Source organism: Neodiprion lecontei, chromosome 4 (assembly GCF_021901455.1).
Source record: "Neodiprion lecontei isolate iyNeoLeco1 chromosome 4, iyNeoLeco1.1, whole genome shotgun sequence".
NCBI classification, from domain to species: domain Eukaryota; kingdom Metazoa; phylum Arthropoda; class Insecta; order Hymenoptera; family Diprionidae; genus Neodiprion; species Neodiprion lecontei.
This window is the reverse complement of record NC_060263.1, coordinates 37,994,470-38,018,655: the sequence shown is the minus strand read 5'-3', so window position 1 is coordinate 38,018,655 and position 24,186 is coordinate 37,994,470. Positions and strand designations below refer to the sequence as shown.

Sequence of the window (24,186 nt, the reverse complement as noted above, 5' to 3'; positions counted from 1 at the left end):
AGTATCAGCACTTCGATGCAGTTTTGTAATCCTTGATGATTTGAAAAATTAACTACAGACATTTTGAGAAGTGTAAAAGAATGGTACTCACGTTGGAGCAAAATGACAAGAGCGATTGCCCCGTGTATTTGCTACACATCGGAGACACATGGTTCACTTGTATGCGATTTACAGCACCTGTACCAGCAACTTCGAGGTAACCACGACTACTAGCCAAACTCTCTCCTTGCGTCTCTATATCTAATTATATAATAAAGAAATTTTTTTTTTAAAATACACAAATGTCAATAATTTGACAATTATTGTGGGAAATTTAATGTAAAAATTATTCGTAACTACGGGAATTCTTGAATGCGTCTAGATGGAGATTTTCAGAACATTTCGTAGAATTTGAAATTTATACCGATCAACTTTCACGTTTATGGAGATATTATGTTAACAGATATTATGAAAAACGTGTAAAGTATAAAATCGTGAGAAACGATTAGTATTCATTTCGTTTTTATGTGAAGTATATGCTATCGTAATTGTGCTCTTAGGTACTTGTCGCTAGATAATAATTTTTAAAAATCTACCAAAAAAAAAAATCAATACTTTTCAACCATTTGAAAAACTAATCGTCGAGTATGACGATAAGATAATCACATGCGACATCCTTGCAGCATTGCTATTATACATGGAAACTCTTTGATGAGGAATTAATTTAAATAATAACACAGGTCTGCGATGAAAAAGTTTTCTGAATTGTACATGATATATAAATTTATAGATTTTGGTCAGCTGATTCAGAATATCAACTCCGTTTTTGCGTATCACATCATGATTTTTTGCTGTTCATATATATATACACGGAGAGATACTCTTCTCAGATTAACCCTATTAAAATCAATATTTTTATCAGTTTCAAAGGAGTAGTCTAGTAAATTCATGTTTACTTCATTGATATGAAGATGTAGATTTTGAGAATGTCATGCTTACAAGCACGGAAAAAAATGTCTAGAATTAGTTCAAAACTGTTGTTGGTAAATTGTTAGGCTGCGTAAAAGATCCTAATTAGAAAGTGTTGTCTAAGAAATTGGTTTCTAATATAATCCTGATATTATTCCTAAATTCTACGTTCTCAAACACTAAAATTTATGGAAAACATCAGGGTAAAAAAAAAAAATTTTGTTTCGGTGAGCTGCGTAATATTTTCTTGACAATCTTCAGATAATGAAAAAAAAATAGAATTTTTTATTTAAATTTTGCTTTTTGAAGTCATATGTGAAAATGTTGATAAAATAAATAACTAGAGCCAATTTCGAAAAACTATGCCTGCTCCTAGGGTCACTGATATCAAATCTTACTAATGGTAAGGCTATTCAAATGTCAAGAGCAACAAAACCACAGTTGACCAGTGTAATCAAACTTTGGTAGTTTTATTAATAAATCTGCCGAATGTGACGTGGTGTATATCATATGAATGTCGTTTTTGTATGACATTTGGGACTACTTTCACGAATATTAACACTTCAGTAAAAGACTATAAGGAAAAAAAAAAAGAAACGCAGACCTGTGTTATTGGCGTGCTTATTGGTCAGTGCAGTGTACAGGGTGGGATTAGTAGAGCAATATAGAGGGACGAACGGACACCTTGCGTACTCGCCATGCTGTGCGTCGATCGGTTGCCATTCACCCTACGGCACCAGCATGTCCACGGTTTGTTCCACCACGTCGTATCCTCAGGTTTCTTGTTAAGCTTAATCGCGTTGCAGCTACATGTGCTGCAAGAGTGAGTCGAAGCCCTCGGACCCCAACGGCCGCGTCGAAATCGATGGCAATTTCTTGTTCGCCATGCCCGCGAAACTTCGGCGCGTACTTCGCCATTCAAAAAGCAGTAAAGTACCGCGACGAAAAATCCCTGAAACGAAAAACGTATGGCTGATTTGGCAATGAAACTTATGAAAAGTTGTTACGTATTTTTAATTCAATTCTTGGGAGTCGATCGGAGATGATATGATTGTACTTGACAGTTGAGCAGCGATCTTATTGTTATTTTATTTCAAATTGCTCGGGTTTGATTCCAATATGGCCGCCGTTCTCATGCCGGTTGTTCCGATTACTTCCGGCGATCGCCGTTTGTCATGCGGATGTATCGTTTAATTATACCTATGCATACGTACCTGAAAGGACGCGAAAAGTTGATCTCCCAAGAGCCACACCAGTTCAACCGTTTCGTTTTTAACCAGGCCATATTGCATTCCAGAAAATATGGTGTAGTGGATACCGAACAGCGGAACAAGGACCAAGGTACTCCTAGCCCATCTTCTGTTATTCAAAATCGAGAAGCGTTTGCGTTAGAATTAGTACGTTAGATGCAGCCGGCTGGTAGAGAGCTTAATTATTAATTGTAAGTTAATTAGAAATAAAAGATTCGCTCACTTGTATCTCTGAGTCTCCTCGGATACGGTAGATTTCAGTTTTAACATCAGCACCCGAACTATGTTGATAAACAGCACGAAGTTTATCTAAAGCGTTAACGGGGAATTATTTCAAATTTTAGGTAGAGGGCGTCCTTTCGTCCGCAGTAGAAGTTTTCGAATAGTTTATAAATTCGTTAGAGCGACATCGTAGACTCACCAAAATTGAGAGCATCGTGGGCACGCGAATGATTAGAAACAGCAGGGAGTTCTTGTGCGTTGTCCAACAATACGTGTCCTCCAAAGCCGCTCTAACCGCAACCCAAGGAAGGACGAATATGGCCGGTAAACCTGGGAAGATTGGCACCAAGGTATGAAGTATAGTTTAGACGGTGAACGTGATATATGTCTCGGATAAAATGCGTAAAAAGTGAGCATGAGTGATATACTGCAGGGTGCCAGTTCGTGGTCTCGTGCATGAGTAATGAGATTTATCCGTTTCGTATACATCGACGAAGCAATAACGATGCGACAAAATTGGCTCACGCACCCATATTTCAGGCATACCTATACATTTCTATGGATTCGAAATTTGAAAATTCAAAATGGCCGCCGGAAATGTAAAAAATCATTTAAGTCAGACAAAACAATTGGTGCTCGATCGTTTCTGATTAGGTCACTGATTGCGAAAATGATGTGGAAATTAAATAATTCAAAATGGCTGACCATTCAGATCTGCTGTTCAGAAGATGTACGTTAGAATTTTCAGTTCAGGCGCGTAGCCAGCATTTTCAAACCCTCTGGGTACCAATTACCTTTATTCGGATAAAGTAATTTCTTGTAGTTTCAACCGCCATATTGGAACTGCTATTTCGAATTATGACATTTTAAGCTGAGGTTGTCGATCGGTAACCGTAAGAACCCCAGATTTATGAATACCGAATCAATAAGAGGTAGAGAAAATCTAATGTGTGCGGTAGAGAAATTTAATTGCGCTATATTATATAGATAAGCCAATTTATTACAACGGGTTTCACGCGTATAATAACATTGCGAACACACTCACGCGTATCGTATACATAGATAGCATAAAATTTTTCCATGAATATAGTATAAAACCACCGTCAGCATTTCTACAGAAAAATTTGATTTATTTTCTCGCCTTTGTTACAGGGTATATCGTGTGGATTCTGATGAGCAGCTACTGGAACCTACTTTACGTCCAGCCAACAATAAGACATGCATTTGGTTATTTTAGAGTTCGTACACGACGATTATGCACTTACGTGCTACTACTCCCAATGCAGGAACTGAGTCGAGGTGAAAGGAATTGATATAAAAATTTGAAAATATTTGGGAATTATTTTCTAATTATGTGACGCCGATTTGAAATGATTTTTTTAAGGTCCACCCTAGTGTACACATACACCTATATTACGTGTCCAGTTTGATGGACGAGTATGGATTAGGTGGAGAAGCTTTCAAGCGTTTGAAACTCCACCAAGTTTCAAGGTTTGTACGACTCACCCCAGCCGAGAACGACGTAGCCCGTGATGCTCGACTTTGAATCAGTAAAGAGAGCCAGAAAGATCAAGTTGTGAAGGTAGAGGCCCTCCATCAATATCCAGCAATAGTTCGCGAGGATGAAATACTGCCAGACACTGGTGAACGCCTTGCAGTGCCAATTGCTCTCGTTAGGATCCGACAGCCAGTAACTTTCGCCTCCGCCTAGTACCAAAACGTCGGAGGACAAGCCGAGGCCGTCGACGAATATCGAGTGCTTGAGGAGGGCGATGAAGGCCCGCATCATGAACGAGGCGAAGAGGTGCATGTGCAGCATGTTCCTCGGGCATCTTAGTTTCCTGTAACAAAGAATCCGCGAAGCGTGAGAAAACTCCACAAACTCGAGTCCGAGGTCGCGGAGACTCGTGGGTAAAGAGATTTCCTAGTTTCAAGATGTATAGTCGTATATACATATAAGATTCACGGGTGCTCAGAAGTTAGACTTTTCTATACTTTTCCAGTGTATCGCGGTATCTTCGTCGCGGTTCGCTGCGGAATAATCCACTCTGTTATTTCGGCGATGAAATATTTTTTTATCGATTTACTAACATTTATTTCTATACATATAAGTAGGTACAGCAGTAACTTTTACGACCGGTTCATTTGTCAACGCTCTTTCCCTCTTTATAAACATTATGTGTCGTACTTCACGGTCTCTAAAGCGCAAACACATATTTGTGTTCACTTATAAAAACAGAACTGATCTATTCAACATATAAACAAAGTTTAGAATATAATCTCGCTATTATCTCGGATCCTGATCACCTCGACGATTTTTCTCTTCTTTTCAGCATCAATTACTGCAGTAAAAACGGGATTCATCATTCGGTATGTGTAAAACAAGGATTATGCACTTACTTTATGGCTGCCAGTATGCAGAATGCAACTATCAGGGTTGACAGGGAGACGGAATACCCGGTCAGTGAAATCGTCTTGACGATCGGTATGTACTTCTGAAATATCCAAACAATATAAAAATTGTGAACGAAGGTTTTCAGTGCTGAAAAGTCGGACGAAAGCGAGGTGTAACACAAGTTTCGCTTCAAAGGGGGAAAGATTTATGGGCTCCACAGCTTTTATCGTTCAAGAATCGTTCATTCAAAGCTTGACACGGTTACGATATTAATGGGGTGAGAATTTTTCTTCTCTTTGGCCAATTTTTGTGGCAGCGAATTCTTTCGGTTGTGTGTTCTGTAACACGTTACTGGAAAAAATTTCTGGAGGCGTGTAACAGATTTCAGTGGTCTGAAATTGAGATGCAAAGTGCGTACGTGTATAATCGATTATGCTTATACGTAAATATATTTCATTATTTTCGTTTTCATATTCGTGCTTTTTTCACGTACCCATACTACGCAGAAATATTTTCCTCTTTCCATCAATTCTCGTCAACTTTTATTATACATATTGTGACGATGCGAAGAAGTATATTTTTGTTATGGAGATGTGCGAGGGAAGTAGTTCGAGTTTTTAACGTTCCAAATTCCTTACGATCGTTTAGAAAATTTTGTTTTGACCGTTGTACGAATTGGTAGAAAAAAAACGAACGAAAATATCTTGTGCCGTGATTTTCCGTTTGCTTCGAAGTAACGTGTAACCGTGACCCGTGATAACCAAATGAACCAATGTTAACTTTTAATTGGTATTGAGTATGTTTATTAGGTTTAGAAACACCGCTGATCCTCAATGTAATTGAAATTCCAAAGGACCGATTTGCCCTTCGTTTAAACCATCCAATTTCGAAAGCCGATCGCACCCATTCTCCGAAATGAATATTGCCTCCGCCATTTTACTAGCCACCGGATGCAAACTGGATGGACCGCATCTCTTCTCCCTCATTCAATATTGCTTACACCCAAAAAGTTAGCAGGGACGATGTTTTTCCCGGTATGAAGAACTGTACATCGAGGTGAATGTATTTTGGAAAAAGTGATGGAACACAAGTTGAAATTCAGAAAATTTTTGTGGAATTTGGAAATTAGCGATGGGCGAACAATGTGAGAATTTGGTGCAGCAAAAATGAACCCACTGGTTATACGTTGGACCAGCTCGTATTATTCTTTCCCCCGGTATAAGAGTATAATTGAAGGTGCAGACTGCGAGGGGTTTTGTCGTTACTGTTATTTTTATCTGAGATCTCACTGCACGATTATCGTTGTCATTACATTATACCAGCTCAGTTAGTGGGGTAGAAATTTTTGTGGAAAAGATACCGGAACGTGTCGCGGATTTCCGGCCCTGGAAAGGCATCAAGGAAATTACACTTCTTGGGAATAAAGTTGACGGTCTCTTTATAAACGAATGAAACATGAAGAATAAACCCCTATCGTGGGTATAAACGATCAGTGACATTTATTAGATTTAGAAGGTGAAATAAAAAATGCGAAGGGGAAAAAATTGAAAAACAAACTTCATTTTTCGATTTTACTCGCTGGCATCTTCACAATATAATTTCAGCCGGAATACGCGGATATTGAATATGTAATATTAAAGAAGCTTAAACCACCTTGCAGAAGTCCGATTGCCCCTCGGTGAAAGAGGCGTTCGGTTCAGTGCGAATAGAATTTGGACCGATTTGCGAATTGAGAAACTGGGGAACCTTAGAAACGTTTCGTAGCTCTGGGAATATCAAAGACGCGAAATTGGGGACTAAAGCGCGATTCAACGTCTAGTCGCAGTGTGATTCCATTTGGCTGATCCAATCATCAAGTGTTTCTTTAGACGCTAAGGTACTGCTTTGGTTAGCAGAGAGGTGGTTCTTTAGTGATTCCGGCGTCAGTAGAACATCCTTTTGGAGAATTGTATAATTTACATTGATGTTGCTGAAATAATGCACGAGAATAAAATTCACGAATTTCAAGAACATTTTGGATGATAGTTTATTATAATTTTATTAATAAAGTTATGTCGATAGGTTTTCATTTAATTACAGTTATCATCAGATAGAATTAATACGGAGTGTATAGCTCCATTATTTTCATACATCTCAATGTACAGTTTCATTTCGTTATTATTAGTAATACGTAAATCCAGGTTATGTGAAAATACAATTCACGATATTCAAATTATGCCATATAATCGGATCCGGGACGCGAGATTTTCAACCTATACACCGTCGTGTTTATCATTAAAAATCTTTTCGAAACGGTCGGCAACGTCTCCTTTTCAACGTATCGTTGGAAAGATCTATATTCCAACAACCATTCTTCACTTTTTTGTCAAGGTCCACGGATTTTATGAAACAATTGTGACAGCATTTCCATTGAAAAAACTTGAAACGGCCATATGCGCTATGTTAAAAGTTCAATTTCCAAAAAGCTCGTTTTCGCGTTTTCGGCCAGTAATCTGGTCTGATATCCAACAAGAGGATTCACTTTATTTCCATTACCAATCAGTCCAATTCTCATATACAGCTAAGGACTTTGGATTGACTAAAGAACCACCTTAAGTACACTTAACGCAGTCACTGCGGTGTCAGCGGAAGTGCGGCTTGGACACACAAAGGCTTTGTGAGAACTGAAAACGTCCATATAGTCTGTACCGGATCAGATCGCGGTTCGTTTGCAGCAGTTTGAACAGTTCCGGAGCTTTCATTAAAGTTTCAATACGTAAATTGCCCGGTGATTAAGGGGAGAAATCCCTTTAGAATTTTCAAAAAATCGATTTTTTTTTTTTTTACATATTTCGAAAGTATAATACCCAAAGAATATACTGACCAAAGGAAAACCTGAAATAATGAATATTTGCGGAGTTATCGCATATAGTGTAGAGCGGAGCGACAGCGTGCGGTCAGGTAGCGAATCGGGCGCTCGGACCGTTAGAGGCGGAGCAACCTTCACATCACAATGCTCCCTTATTTACCTTTTTTTTTGACCAGGTAGATGTTCCGCGAAATTTTGTAGAGGGGACATTATAGATATATCCATATAGCGTGAAACGGTAGGTATACGGAACGGAACGTTGCCCGAAAAACAGATTCAGTTTCGTTTGAAATTTTGTCACGAACGGTCGTGTTTACCAAAGTAAAATGCCAAACTATCCGAAAGGAACGCGAGGCAACATAGCCCGAAAATGTGTGAGCAAAAAAAGAAGATTTCAAGGAAATCAATTTACTGATGCGAGCGGGGAGAATTTCGGGCCGAGTACAAGTGACGAAATGAGTGCAAGTGCTAAAAAACTCAAGTCTGCGTGCATAGAGGATGTACGTACGAATCCTTTGCACGCATACAGAATTATTGAGTTTTTAACAGTTTTTACGGCTCTATCAGACATTTTAATTTGTTCTGTGTGCAAGCAAAGAGTACATTTTAATGAGTCAGGCCGTAGAGGTCTCGGTTTCAAAATTGTCGTTACGTGTCGGTGTGGCAATCGAGAAATTAAGTCAGGACCTTTGATTCACACTGGTTACGAAATTAATCGAAGGCTTGTGCTAGTTATGAGATTTTTGGGGGTCGCGAGACGAGGAATCAATACCTTTTGCAATCTCATGGACCTATGCACTGGATTTAATCAAAGCAGCTACACCAAAATCATCGAGCATATTTATGTAGCTGCCAAGTCCTCATTCGATTTTTCAACGCAGAATGCTGTCAAAGAAGAGGTGAAAAAAAATATCGAGCATGAAAGAGGAGAAAAAATTCTCAAAGTCTCGGGTGACGGTACGTGGAAAAAGCGTGGGTCACTGTATGGTGTAACTACGCTCATCGGCTACTACTCTGGTAAAGTGGTCGATTTAGTTGTGAAAAGCAGTTACTGCCAAGGCTGTACGTTCTGGAAAAATAAGACTCGTACGAAAAAATATGAGGAATGGTTCGAAGATCACGAAGAAAATTGCATGAAGAATCACGAGGGCTCCGCGGCAAAAATGGAGGTTGATTCTATGATAGAAATGTTTTCCAGATCTGAAGAGAAATTTGGCGTAAAGTATGGCAATTATATAGGTGATGGCGATTCGAAAACTTTTAAGGCCATTCTAGAACTAAGTCCTTATGGTGACGAGTTGACTGTTGTAAAAAGTGAATGCATTGGCCACGTAGAGAAGAGAATGGGCACCAGACTCCGAAACGTAAGAAGAGAAAAAAAACTTTCCGGAAGAGGCAAGTTGACGGATAAAGTTGTCAAAAAACTAACGAAATATTATGGTTTGAGCATTCAAAGAAATGTAAATAGTGTTGAAAATATGAAAAAAGAGATTATGGCTACTTTCTATCACATTTTTTCAACAAAAAAAAAGCCAAATCACAAATACTGCCCGACTGGACCCGAAAGCTGGTGTAAGTGGCAAAAAGCAATCGCCTTGGGTAAAAATCCAAAATTGGAAGATCTTTCACCGTTACTTCCCGAAAATATCCAAGAGCATCTCCTGCCAATTTATCAAGATCTGTCCAGAGATGATTTGCTAAAAAGGTGCTTGGGAGGCCATACCCAAAATGCAAACGAAAGCTTCAACTCGACGATCTGGCGATTGGCTCCAAAACATTTGCATTGCGGCTTAAAAATTGTTGAAATTTCGGCCTACATCGCTGCTGGTATGTTCAATGATGGCTTCTCTTCGATCTTGAGGATTATGAATGCATTGGACATAGTTGTTGGTACCAAATGCAGAATTTTCGCTGAAACTTCGGATGAGGAGCGAACTGTACGGCAAAACAGAGTGAGTCTTTCTGAGACGAAAGAAGCTCGTACTGCCCGGAAAAAACAGCTGGCGGAAGAAAATGAGCTTTTCGAGGAAGAAGAAGGTCTGCTGTATGCGCCTGGCATCGCTGATTAATCGGTAAGTCACTACAATCACTAGTTTTCACATGTTGAAACTTTAAACGCGATTATCTCGAAACAACATTTTCAAAAACTGCTCGTGTTGTAGCTCCAAAAGTTATCGACCGATTTCGATGAAATTTTGGGGGATCACACTCAGTAATATTATCGGAAGGATGTACCTAAAGTTCGAAAGGTAGCGCGTAAATAAATACCTTTTTAGGGGTCAAGTATGTCGAAAAAAAGGTCGAAAATTCGACCTTTAGAATAAAAGGGCTCCGAAATTTTCAATTTTGCACTTTGTCATCATTTTTTAGGTACATCCTTCCCCTTAATATGTCAATAAACGAATAACACTTGTTAAATCTTATTCAGATCAACAGCAAAAGAGTGACAACTGCAGCACTTTTCGATGTCACGGAAAACAGGCGTCCCAAGACCCTTAATAACGCCGCCATTTTGTGTATGATCGCAACAAAAAAAATTGTTTCTCACCTTGAATGCTTCAATAAAATTATGTTAAAATTGAAAATTATTATATAATGTTTATCCCCTCTAAAAAAATTCTCGAAAAATACCTATTTTTCACGCTTCCAAAGGGATTTCTCCCCATTGGCCTGGAAGATGAGGCGAGGGTTTGATTTTCGTTTAACAGTTCACGGAGAAAACGTTTCCGTTAAATAAACGCAAAATTGTAACAGATCTATAGAACAATGCTTGAATAACTTTCAAGACGAGTTTCCAAATTCTCCAGTTATGTAAGTTATACTCCAATTGTGGAGGTGATTTTCCCGTTGAGCGAGCTGTTACGCTTGACTAGTTGTCCAAAGATTCGTTAAAATGTATCACATTACACAATTTCAGCCTGTAATCCCCGAAAATGACGGGTAATTCATCACGTCTCGTGTGTATTCACTTCAGAGCTCTTCTCGCTTGCTTTTAATTCTTTCGTTTTTACAGTTTACTGGACAAAATTTGATTAAAAATTTTGTTTATCCGCTTGGTATAAATATGAATACGAACGAATGAATATCCTACGCGAATGTCGCCTTGTTTTCTACGGACGAGAATGTTTATCTCGTCCACTGAATCACCAGGCCACCAGGGGTATACTTCGTCCTAAATTTACATTTGCCAACTAATTGTCAAACTACTATTATACCGCTCTCGTCTCGCACTCGGAATGTGGAAAATCTGAGTTTAGTTTTAGCCACGGCTCGCCTCTTCTCGAACGCACCTTTACATTCGGGGATAATTGGGTCGCTACCCAGATCCTTCAATTATGATTATTCGCGAATTTTAATGCTGATTTGGTGTTAATTGGAGTTTTCTTCGTGTATTTCCAAGGGTTGAAATTGTTTGCTATTACGTAATTTGAAAGCGTGTTAAAAACCTCCGACTTGTCTTACAATGCAAGGAAAATCCTTATATATAATATCCAAGGTGTACCTCACAGATTTCTTTATTCTTAGATGTATTTTGTCACATCAAGAATCGCGTTTAATCTTTAGAGGGCCGGCATTTTTCCCTGGACATTTGATATTTTTCAGAGGTATGATTTGGGTGTATAATAGTCAACACGTCCGGTGGAGTTTCAGAGTTACCTGCTGGCCCTTGTTTGGGACACTCCGGCCCTCTAAAGGTTAAAGGGTGAAAACTACCCCTAAAGTTGACCCTCATAAACAGAGCATGCAACCCCTAAGAGCGAAAGTACTGCGCATATTATTGTCCATTTATAGGGAATAACGTCCAATTGATTTCAATGACAAATTTTGTGTCATTTTCGAGAGATCCGAAAAGATCAATTTTGTGGGGTATGCCTTAGGAGTGGTTTTAGTAATACATGCTTGATATTTTTTTCTCTACTAACTTTTTTCTACTCGAACGTTGATGATTAAAAATTAAAATATCCCAAAAAATTTACACAACTATTTTCAATATAGTGAGGGGAAATTCTCACCGCAAGCGAAGCGTTCGGGGTTTCCAGCTGCATGACGACCTTGACGAATGGTGTTTTGAAGCACTGCGAGTAGTTGCTCCATGTGCTGTTAGTTGTGACGTTCCAATACCAGCTGCCGTTGGACATGCAAGACCGAGTGGCGTTTTCCTGTAAAGAAGAAAAATGAAAACAAAAAAAAAAAAAAAATCAAAAAATGCGACTGAATCAAAAACAAGCAAACAAACGGTCGAACAACATAAGTCAGAAGAACGAGATTATCAATATCCCTTACGCTGCAGGCTGGGGTACAAAATCACCCCACTTCATGTTCACCGTAAATTTCATGTGAGAAAGATCCGAAATAAATAATGTAATATCGCAAAAATCGTTAATTCATTCCTTTTCCAAAAATACAACTTCGCTCACTAAAATAAAAATACCTACTGTCTTTTAATCGCGCCGTGTGTCCATAAGTTTTTTCTCAAATGTCATGTGTCTTGAGAGTAACTCGGTTAATTTTCAGCTCAAAATAAATTTCATTGTTTCGTGAACGTCACAATGACGCCAACTGTGCGAGTTACACGGTGCTTACACCTAAAATAAATTAAAGACAAACAGCTCAGGGTAATACCCAAGCGTTACGTGACAGCATAACATGCGCGAAATACGAAACGCGAGGTGCAATTTGAGGGTGGTCAGTAATCAGCGTTCGACATTACTTGGGGTGATTTAGTTTTCTCGTAAAGGGCTTCGCACTGCTCCCAAAAGGAGATCATGTCCGATTATCACGCAGCGTCCTAGCCTTTGCGAACCTTTTTTCAACCTTTTTCTCCCATTTACCAACCCCTGTCCCAGCATGCTGACCTCGTCTTCTGTTTATAGCCGTGTAACTGGGCGCAGTCCACCATCTGTTTAATTAGTATTCAGACTTCGATCAGTTTAACGAGAACAATTCCGCGCAATGAGTTCTCACCGAGTCTAGACTCTGGACACTTTGTGAACTTCTGCAATCCTATGAAGGGGGGGTTATTTCTCAGGCGTGAAAGTTTGAACGACAACTGACTGCCGTTGAATTTTTCTCCTAAGATCGTAATTGACAGTCACAAACATTTGCAAACTGATCGCATTCCAAAATTAACTGTCGTATTAGATCTCGCTATGCAGATAATTATCGTTTCGTTGAAACAAATTGGTTTATAATCGCGTAGAACTGTAGGTTCCTTTGCCGATTGGCCCGATACAGGTCAAACTGCGATGTCTGTACGCCGGTTGTAGTGCAGATGGTCAAACATCACGCGAGATCTTCCCCAAGGAAGACCCTGATGGACTCTTAAAGTCAAGCGGCGAGCATTTCTGCTAACTCATTTAAGAGTTTTTTGTTTTAAAGAGAATGAAAACACTTGGAAAAACTTCAGTTTGAGGGCTTTATTGCTCATAGTTTTGAAAAGATTTCACAATTTTTTCATCAAAATCAATAACGAAATAGCGGCATGGCGCCTCCCCACAACCCTTAAGTAGTTAAGTGGTGTAGGTATGACAGGACAAAGTTTAGGTGTCTAGTGCATAGAAAACGAAATTTTTTCTTTTTTTCTTTTTGAAACAACTGTCTCCGAGCTCTACTGATATTTTACTGACCGATTGTTATATTAACCTACTAATGTGAATATTTCATGAGGAATGAACCTCGCAATGAATTTCATCAGACACGGTTCAGTTGAAAGTAAACTTGAACGAAGCAAAGCAGCTTGATGAAACCGCTTTTATGCGGGGGTTGAAAATTGACGTTTTAAAAACACTTTTATAATGATGTACTGATACAAATTCACCGCGAGGTTTCTTCTCTTCTTCGCGCTTCGTGCCTGCGCACATCAACTTGGAATATACGCATTACTTATTTTCCCCATTACGTGTGAAGTATGAAGTAAAAGCCGATTTCTGCGAAGGGACGTTGGAAAAAAAAAAATTTGAAACCTTCGAGACGCATGAACAGAAGAAATGAAATGCTCTCGAGGCTTATGTCAATTGACTTTCCGTTTGATCTACTTAAGGAGATTGCTGATGAAAATTGGAATGTAGTCACGCGACTCAAGTATTTACACAACCTTGATTGATATGAATTATTAAAAGTTACTATGCAAAACTTCGGATGGTTGTGAAATTGTTTATGGTACTGAGGATAAGAAGGTGCTTATAGTGAAATATCCTTTACCGTCAAAATCACAGACAAAAAATGTAGGCACGTCGATACAACAACTATCTTATTAGTAAAAGCTACTCTTAAGAAGGTATTCGTAAAGTATGAAGATCTTTTTACGTATTGTTCGCTAATAACAGTAAAACATATGAAGTGTCTCATAAAATATTTTGTCGGAATTTTGTAACAGTGAAATATAATTCAGTTCATTCGGAAAAAGTGATTAGATGACAAAACCTTTAAAAAAATTAACTATTACATTTCAAGAAAAATTAGTTATTTTGAGCAAAATGAAATTTTGAACAGGAATAAAACAATTCAGAAAGAAACAAAATACCCGAAAATATATCATTTTATTCAAAAAATCATAATTCACTGAATTTTTAATATTTTGAGCTGAAAATTGACCGAGTCAACTCTTCACACACAGATGTTTTTCAATTGAAATTTAAAGTGAACGTCGCGGGGTCGTTTTCACCCCGGTATGGAGCGCAAGGGTGAAAAATGATATTGAACGTTTATACGCGCGTTGAAGATAAACCGAACTTCGATTATATGACGTACTAACTTCGCGTGAGGATTTCATAAAAGCTCACGATTCGCGATGAGGGAAACTTACCTTGTCGTTGAAACCAGCGATGTAATCCGGGCAGGCGACAGTCGCCACTGCGCCAGGGGATGTGGATGGCCAACAGAGGATGCCGTCCCAAAGCTTCGGACAAAAGCCTGCAGAATTGAAAACAAAGTCACACGGTAGTCGGATGAATCAAAATACTCCTGAAAACCGAAGCCAGAAAGCTTCTCGTTACTGCGTGAGAACTTGGACTCAGCTTTATGATTAGTAAGGTAAGCGTACCAGTTACTGACCCTGTCCCAATTATTGACCTTTTTTGGTTCTTAGTTCTAAAATTACTAAGAAAACAAATTTGTACCGTGTAACCCTCTAGCGATTGGTTTTAGTCATCGAGAAGTTCACAATATGTGCCATCAGCTTATAATTTTGCAAAATACATGGGTCAATGATTGGGTCTAAACGTGTCAATAACTGGTATACACTTACCTTATGTTGAGTTTTCGGTCACGGCACGATGCGGAAACGCTTTTAGTGGCTAATAGTCCTTGATCGTAATCTCATCCTGTACATAATTCTACACAGTACGGTTCTCTCGAAGCATGATTTTTTTCATCAGTGCTTGAGAGAAGGATTTAGCCGTCCTGGGATCAGAGTTACGAGTCGACTCGGTGCACAGAGAGAGAGAGAGAGAGAGAGAGAGAGAGAGAGAGTAACCCAATGGAATAATAAGAAAAAGTGGCTAATATGACTGAAAGAACCGATGAAGGAACGACTGATTCAAAGGAGAAAGAAGATTACTCGTACGGTCGAGAGTATTAATAATGCTCTTTCATTGAGTATTGAACCTGTGTGTGTTGGACTTGTTCGGAAAGTGGAATTCCAAGTATTGTACGAAAATTGGGATCAGAAGTTTCGAACTTAATGGAACACGTCACGACTAACGACCATGGATGAAATTTCATCCAGCAACGGTGGAAGGAGGCGAAATTATAACGATATGCCTCGTTGTAGCGTGTACACTTTATATATATATACATGTGTCGAACATAGGTAATGTGTAGGTGACGAAAAACCACTTCCAGAGGGTCGTAAACTGTCTAAACGGAGATGCGACTCGCTCTCTGCTTCCTGAACGCTTCCGAAAGTCGGAGAAATTCTCTCGTGACATGGTCGCATTAATTTATTTAATATATACCGCGACATATACATGACAGAAAATACGCGTATCATATAAGCGTTCCGGAAATTGTGAAATGGAAACGCGTGACCCGCGTATTTGTAAACACCATGAACCTCTGTAGATGTGAAGCGGAAAAGTGACGAGGAGTGATTATAACATCCTTTTTTGGATAAGTGTATAATTTGTATTAAAGTTGTTGGATCAGTGCACGAGAATAAAATTCATGAATTTCAAGAAAATTTTGGATGATAGTTTATTGTAATTTTATTAATAAAGTTATGTCGATAGGTTTTCATTTGACTACAGTTATCATCAGATAGAATTAATAGGGAGTGTACAGTTCCATTATTTTCATACATCTCAATGTACAAGAAATTTTTTTCGATAATTAATGAACGTTTTAATTTCCTTTTTGTTATTATTAGTAATACGTCAATCCAGGTTATGTGAAAATACAACTCGCGATATTCAAATTTCGCGCCATATAATCGGATCCGGGACGCGAGATTTTCAACCTATACACCGTCGTGTTTATCATTAAAAATCTTTTCGAAACGGTCGGCAACGTCTCCTTTTCAACGTATCGTTGGAAAGATCTATATTCCAACAACCATTCTTCACTTTTTTGTCAAGGTCTACGGATTTTATGAAACAATTGTGACAGCATTTCCGTTGAAAAAACTTGAAACGGCCACAAGCGCTATGTTAAAAGTTCAATTTTCAAAAAGCTCGTTTTCGCGTTTCCGGCCAGTAATCTGGTCTGATATCCAACAAGAGGATTCACTTCATTTCCATTACCAGTCAGTCCAAGTTTCATATACAGCTAAGGACTTTGGAATGATTAAAGAACCACCTTAACGGTTCACCACTATCGAACTCAAATTGATCGTTACAGTGTCGCGTACAATTGCGCAACCCGCATTACACGTGTGTGGGTATCTATAAATGAGCCATCGGCCTGCACCCTGCGTTGTTGGCTAAAGGCGTTGCTTCACGAGAACCAACTGAGCTGCACTCCTTTCCAGGGTGTGTAAATTTCGGTCTCGCAAATTCTTACGAGGTTATACGATTCTCGTGAAAATGGTTCATGCAGCAAAGTATCGAATAGCATTCCCAAATCGTTGACGCGAAAAGAGTCATGATCATTCGGTCCTGTTGTAGCATTTGTCCCATTACGGACCAGTAAGATTCGTTAAATGTTCTATAGCATTTTTACCGAATTGTATACAAGAGTGAGAACTGAACCCTTGTCAATGTCGACCTCAATCATCATGCTATTACTTCTGTTGAACAGTACGGGAATGGTTGACTTTTTCAATATACGAAGCTGGGTCAAACAATTTGCGAGTAGATTGAACGAGGAATCTTCTGGATTACTCGGAATCCTTTGTTATTTCCATATTTTTATCATATTTATCTCTCCGCATGCCTCCGTTGATTCGTTCGATTCGTGTCCGGATACCGAAGTATTAAAGACTTGTCACGTGCACTCGAGACGATCATTTTGGATTGGAAACGATCCGTCATCTCTCCGTGCAAAAGATCCTCCAGTACTCGTTTTACGCTTTCCCGTTCATCCTGGTAATCTAAAACTCGATTAGCACCATGGAAGCATCACGAATCTTGTCTGCGATGGAATCTCATCATAAAATTAGGTGGAAAAAAACAAAGGATTATAAAGAAAAGTCTCGAGATCAGAGTTCGCCGAATGGTCTAGTCGATTATGAGGAGTAGAAGAAGTGCATAAAATTTCGTTTCAACAAACACGAGCTTGCGCAAACTCTTCATGTGCGAAGTTCGTCGCTCTTGGTGTTGTATAAATTGATCTTGGTACGTGTGTACTCCACTACGGTGAAATCGAAATGCAACCAATGGACCGAACGCGTATTGACGAATAGTGAACAATATTCACGTTCCACGTAATTTGATTTCGAGACACCTAAAAGCATGTATTGGAGAATTCAGGGTCGTGTGTAATTGGGCGTCCTTTGGGGGGTGAATAGTCATCGTGCTAAGTGACCCGACGTCACGTCTTCAATGAGGTTGGATTAAGGCGGTTTGATGGGAAAATATCGTCACTTTTAGCCGTTTTATTATTAGGAGAAACTGGGATGGTCGATTCTTTTATTAAACCTTACGCTGCGCACCTCCTGTGTATGTGACATTGGTGTCGCTGGAGATTCCACATGGAAAATCATTGCGTAGAAACGGAGGTATTGAGTCGAATAACTTGAAAAAATTCTGGGTTACTCTTTAGATATTACATTTCAAGGCAAAGTAGTTATCTTTGGCAATATGAAATTTTGAATATGAAAAGAAGAAAAAAATTTATGAAACAATGAAATACCGGAAAATGGATCGTTATACTAAAAAAGTTACAAGTCGCTGAATTTTTGATATTTTGAGCTGAAAATTAACTGAGTTACTTGCAAAATACAGATATTTGAGAAAGTGAGAAAAAAAAACGGACATACCGTGTGATGAAAAAAATGGATTTATTTAAATGCGTGATGTTGTATTTTTGAAAAAAGAATGAATTAACGATTTTTACGATATTTCAGTATTTATCTTGGATCAAATCAGATTATTCTGGATATATTGCCATGCGGTCATTTTGACCCCGGTGTGTAAGCCTAAGAGTTAAAAACATAAAAATAGAAAATAAGTTCTGGATTTACCTACAAGATTAAAGTCGATTCAGACAGGTACCGATTTTTCTATTCAAATCTTTTCAAGACTGTTGAAAATCTGGTAGATTCGTTCCACTTCACTCGAGGCAAGAGTTACTCGCTTTATAATTCAGATAAATGTTTTCTTATAATTTGATAAACACTCGATGAAGTTTTGAACGAACGAGAGCAGACTTTATAAGCGAAGGCGTGCCCCCTCCCCCCCCCCCCCGCCCCCATTTTGAACTTCTGTTAATCAAGTCAGTCGAATTTAGTTACAAGGTTCTGTAACCCTTGCAGATAGAATACCCGGTAATTCATCATCTCGTCTTCAGACTCGAGTCGTTGTAAACGTCGCATGCAACGTGTCAAGTTGGGAAATACCGGGTAACTTGGACATTTCCTCTCTCTATCATGTATGCAAATTAATTTAATACGTGGGAAGAGATGGTTCATGGTTCACATCGTAAGCCAGATATGGGGGTTAGTATCCTCATCCTCATTAGAGGCTTTTATAATTCATAATTATGCTAAGGTGGTGAAAACCACATCATGAGGCGGATTTTCACGCGCTTTTTTTTTTTACCCATTTTTTTTCAGTGGTAAAAATTAATTGAAATTTAATCCCAACTATGTCGTTATTTTATTCATATTTTGTGTTACGCGTAAAAATTTTTTCAACACATTTGTGGCGAAAATTTAGAAGCTTTAGAAGTCCGAGTTCGTTGTTCGCGGAAAATATGGACGTAGCAATTTTTATCTGAAAGTGAAATGGTTTTTTGTTTTTCTTTCGTTTTACAGTATTAGCATGTTTTCTAAGACTATGAGCCAACATTTCGCGTCGTATCATAATTTCGATGGTGTTTTTTTTATTGCTAAATAAGTGGAAAAAAAAAATAAATAAATAAAATTGTGAAAATCGAGATATTTTTTTCAAACACCGATTTTGACCCGCAATGAGGTTCATATTCTTAGAATACATGTTAATATGATGTAAAAAAAATAAAAAAATTTGTAAACGTAATTCGAAATATCAATAAAATAATGTTATTTAAGCTAGATCAAATTACAATAAAAATTTCCTACTCTGAAAAATTCATAAAAAAACGTCTGAAAATCAGTATCTTGATGTGGTTTCTCCCTTTTCACGTGTGCAATGAAGATCGTTCGTTTGATCGATTGTAATTTTTTTTTTTTTTCTTTTCTTTTTATATTTTTATTTTCTCACCCCCTGAAGCGTTGCGTCGTAATTATATCAATGTCATGCTCCTTATAACAAAGTGTTGCTCTCAAAATTCTCGGTCCCCCATAATTTGACAGGTGGATAAAAACAAAACTCTTGACAAGAGCTTAAGTGCTCGGGACAAGAGGGGCAAGTTTAAAGGCTCTTTTCGCGCTATGGGGTGAAAAAAGAAGTGTCGTACGGATAAAAAAAAAAAAAACAAAACGGGTTGCAAAACAACGCTCGATCGATTATCGACGAAACGGGAGCAGCTGGTTTCGGTAAACGTTTTAAAACCATGGATTGAAACGTGCCGTATTAACCTGGCGAATTTTTTCCGGCGAAAGGGATTCTCTGCAAACGATATATTTTTTCCCACTTTTGCCACTTCGTCGTTTCGCGGGTAAAATATTGCCGACGAATGATCAGCGTCGTAAAATGAGACGAGGTGGAAAGCACTTTTTTTGAAGGAAAGTTAACGATCGTCGATGATCCGAGGGACACAAAATGGACGGTTAGTGCAACTACGTATGTGGATGTAAAAGGTGTTCCAGGGACCGGGATAAAGTTCATCCGTGTTTCCACTTATTTTGCAATAAAAAAAACACCATCGAAATTATGATACGACGCGAAATGTTGGCTCATAGTCTTAGAAAACATGCTAATACTGTAAAACGAAAGAAAAACAAAAAACCATTTCACTTTCAGATAAAAATTGCGACGTCCATATTTTCCGCGAACAACGAACTCGGACTTCTAAAGCTTCTAAATTTTCGCCACAAATGTGTTGAAAAAATTTTTACGCGTAACTCAAAATATGAATAAAATAACGACATAGTTGGGATTAAATTTCAATTAATTTTTACCACTGAAAAAAAAATGGGTAAAAAAAAAAAAGCGCGTGAAAATCCGCCTCATGATGTGGTTTTCCCCATCTTAGCATAATTATGAATTATAAAAGCCTCTAATAAGGATGAGGATACTAACCCCCATATCTGGCTTACGATGTGAACCATGAACCATCTCTTCCCACGTATTAAATTAATTTGAATACATGGTAGAGAGAGGAAATGTCCAAGTTACCCGGTATTTTCCAACTTGACACGTTGCAGGCGACGTGTGAAATGAATGTCCGTGTCTTTATTCGGTGTCGAGCAAAGATTTCTGTCACGCTCTTTTTTTGCATGCGACGATGGTCCATGTCCGAACAGCGGAGAGCGATGAGTTTGCGAATTTGGAATTGCACGCATCGAAGTGCGAGGGGAGGAAACGGTGGGCAATAAATCAACCCCTCGATTCTTTATAGAATTTCTTTTATACCGTGGTCAGCGAGCCTCAAGATTCGTATTTATTTGGCAGTCCTTAGGTTTATTGTCGGGTAGGAGTAATCCTTGAAGAGGAATCCGCCCGAAGATGCATTAGAATTGGGAATGAGTGGAATATTTCGCTATGGGATCGCCGGATATGGGTCACCTGTGTATAATATTATATTGGGGGATTATTGCGGGGATCGATTCGAAGAGATATTTCCATTCGGCTCAAATTTCCCAAATTTTATCATGCCCTTAGGTACAACATTTCCCAAATTTTGTTAACCCCCCTCCCCTTCCCTCCCCTCCCGTAAGTCAATAATGACAGAGGAATTTCGTCCGGTTCTTCTCGCTGTTTTTTTTTTTTTTTTTCCTTTTTTTGTTTTTATCTTCCTCACTTTTTTTTTTCACTTCCCGTTTTTCTGCGCTCAGTGAACAAAGGAGGTTATTGCAATCCACCCGATAATGAAAAGTTGAGTTTTTACTAGATCTCGACCATTCAAGATCTTAAGAATCAGATCCGACAATTTTCGGACGAATGCGGTGGATAGAAAAAAAAAAAAAAACTAAAAATATTCGGATTTTGGTTGAAATTAGTTGGCGCGGGTTTTTTGGGTCACCGACAACGAATCCAAGGTCGGACATCAAAAATTTGTAATATTGGATCCATTATAGTGGTTGAAAATAAAAAAAAATCGTCATAATTTCATGTAATCCGGTATCCCAAGGCTTTGAAATCGTTAATCACGAATCCAAATTTGTTGTTCGAGATCCGAACTGGATATCAATATATTTTTTTTCTCTCAACTTTGAAGCTACAGTGCGAAAACTGGAAGTTCGAAGGCTGGCTCACGGTCAGCTTAATGCCATTTTTTCTCTCTGTGTATACACACTTCGAAAAGTCGAGGGTTTTATGTAAGCTCAACTCCTCTTTACTTGTCCGCTGTAATTACTCCGCGTTTTAAGCGCGGTCATTTGTTTATGTACAATTATATCCCCTAAATTTTCACTTCAGATTAATTATCGCGGCGAAAATGGGTTTAAAATTTATAAAGTAATACTAGATGACGTGAGAAAGATGACGAGAGAAAATCGTTCTGAAAGTAAATGCAAAGAACGGATTTGTTGAATTTACCAATTACGACGACAGAAATCTTTGATCAGTAGAAACAAACGTTAATTAATCCAGCAAAATAATGAAAGAGAAAACGAGCAATTTTCGAGAGTTTTGTTTCTTCTCGATAATCAGTCACGAGGATTCTTCGGCTTCCACTTGTACACGGCTTGAATACTAATTAGAGAATTTATTTAACAAGCAATTATCACTGCCCGTCTCGCAACTCAACATTTGCACGCGCTACAAGGCCAAACTTAACGATGATTTTTTTTTTTGTCTTCTCTTTCTGTCCTCTCATTTTTCCTCAAGAGTTACGCGATGTTTACACACATAGATTTGTCGACAATAACGAGCTACGGCTGTTTATCGCTTAAGATTTCATAAGTTAAATAATTTCCTCTCTTAAATTCCTAATTAAACATGCACGCTGTTTGCATGCTTGAAAATCAATCCGCCCTGATGGATAAGGAAATGATTTCCGGGTTGAACAGTCGCCAATCGCGACGTTTTTTTGATCCCAAATCTTTTTTATCCCACGTCGAGTGGTGGTGATGGCACAAAGAATCTATCATCGAATCCTGCGCGATATTTTCTAAGCAATAACGTTTTTATATTTATTCGTATATTATACAAATAAGAGCTACACGGACAATGAGAGAAATTTTTAGTTCCGGTTATTTTCCAACAATATTCAAACGGTTTTTTTAACGATACCTGTTTTACTCAATTTTTCTAGTTACTGTAACAAATGAAGTTTTTCTCAGTCTACTTAATAGTGCGCAGTAATAAATTGTGAAAACCACGCAAGCTAGATGAATAATTATATTACACAGCTGTAATTATTTACGCGTTACTTTACGGTATATTTTACAAAGTGCGGTTTCTCAAAGTTAGTCACCGTTCCCAACCGCTGTCATTCGTATGCGGCATAACGCCGCGTATCTCTAATCGTATAATAACGGGCTTGCACTGTCACCGCATGATCGCTTTTTCGAGAAAAACTCACCGGCCATGTCCATCGTTCCGTTTTGACACAACCCAGCTTGCAGCTGCATGATCTTTTTCTGTATGCTCGGACTTGTGTAGCCCGAATCCTGAAATGATAAAAGAAAAAATTTGGTTACGTATTTTCGGATCAGTTTTATTTTTCCATATAAACAGTCGCGGCACGTCAAAAACTGTTAAAATTACTGCTCGAAACTCGCGAGCCTAGAGCTGAAAGAACGAGTTTTGAATGCGCGCCATTATCGAAGTTAGGTTAACCTTAAATCAGGTTAAACGCACGGAATAATCACGTGACAAAAATGGCGCGCAATACAAATCGCAGTTCCAAACGCCTCGGATTGTTTTGTAGATTTCTTTTTTAATTCTATTGATTTACGAATAGAGTTGACGTTTCGAAGTTATTGGCAGGCCGAATTTACGCGTAACCGCTTGATACGGTATTACGTAGAATTCAATGGGCTTAGAATTGGCAATGCACGTTTGTCTTGTCGCATCATTATTATAGAGAATTGAAATTCAAATTGAACGCTATTTGGTACTGTGAATTCTGCTCCATTGTTTAATCATGCTGTTATTATGAGCCTGAATAATCCGCTTCTCGAATTGCGCTTTCGTTCTGGTGAACAAAAATTTTGAGCTTTCGAGGCAATTTGTGGTTGTTTCTGTACAACCGAACGACTCACCACTAAAAAAAGATGATATGATAAATCGCAATATGTTTTGTAAGAATTCAGTGTGTAATTTATTACATGATTTATCTCGTAAATTTGATAAAATATTTAAAAAACACAAATTATCAGATACACTACATCAAAAATCATATACGTAGTTGACTGTATAGTTGATATTGTGATTTCGTGTTTTTGTAATTTATTACGTTATTTCTTGTATATTTTATCCAATTTACAAGATAAATTATGTAGTAAATTACACGGTGAATTCTTTCAAAACATCTTGTGATTCATCACATCAACTTTTTCAGTAGGATTGTACCTGTAGGCATTATACAGATACGTAAGAAGCTCAAGTATTCTCAGGTCACAACGATTGTGAAGCGGCTCAAATAGTGCAAATCCGCTTACATAATTCACAGTTCATCCCTCTTTCTTGATTTTCGTTCTGTTATTCTATATTACGGGCACTTCTGGTTAAAATGCTTCAATAGATCGATATCAATTGAAAAATGTAAAATGTATTGAAAAACATAATTTAAATTCATAAATTTAAATAGTTAATTTAAGATCATTTAAAATGTTGAAT

At 38.2% G+C, this 24,186-nt stretch overlaps 1 protein-coding gene across 2 annotated transcripts in view; it reads right to left on the bottom strand.

Annotated features, from left to right (window-relative positions):
• Window positions 1-24,186, bottom strand: part of LOC107225682 (parathyroid hormone/parathyroid hormone-related peptide receptor) — a 48,080-nt gene that overhangs the window by 1,652 nt on the left and 22,242 nt on the right. For both annotated transcript variants that reach the window (XM_015666224.2, XM_046738792.1), the window contains 10 exons: window positions 22,928-23,015; window positions 14,469-14,575; window positions 11,677-11,823; window positions 4,821-4,915; window positions 3,927-4,261; window positions 2,620-2,750; window positions 2,422-2,507; window positions 2,163-2,307; window positions 1,633-1,900; window positions 92-240 (listed from right to left, as the gene is read on the bottom strand). In XM_015666224.2, the coding sequence (XP_015521710.1) occupies window positions 92-240; window positions 1,633-1,900; window positions 2,163-2,307; window positions 2,422-2,507; window positions 2,620-2,750; window positions 3,927-4,261; window positions 4,821-4,915; window positions 11,677-11,823; window positions 14,469-14,575; window positions 22,928-23,015 (1,551 nt within the window). The remainder of the gene's footprint in view (window positions 1-91; window positions 241-1,632; window positions 1,901-2,162; window positions 2,308-2,421; window positions 2,508-2,619; window positions 2,751-3,926; window positions 4,262-4,820; window positions 4,916-11,676; window positions 11,824-14,468; window positions 14,576-22,927; window positions 23,016-24,186) is intronic.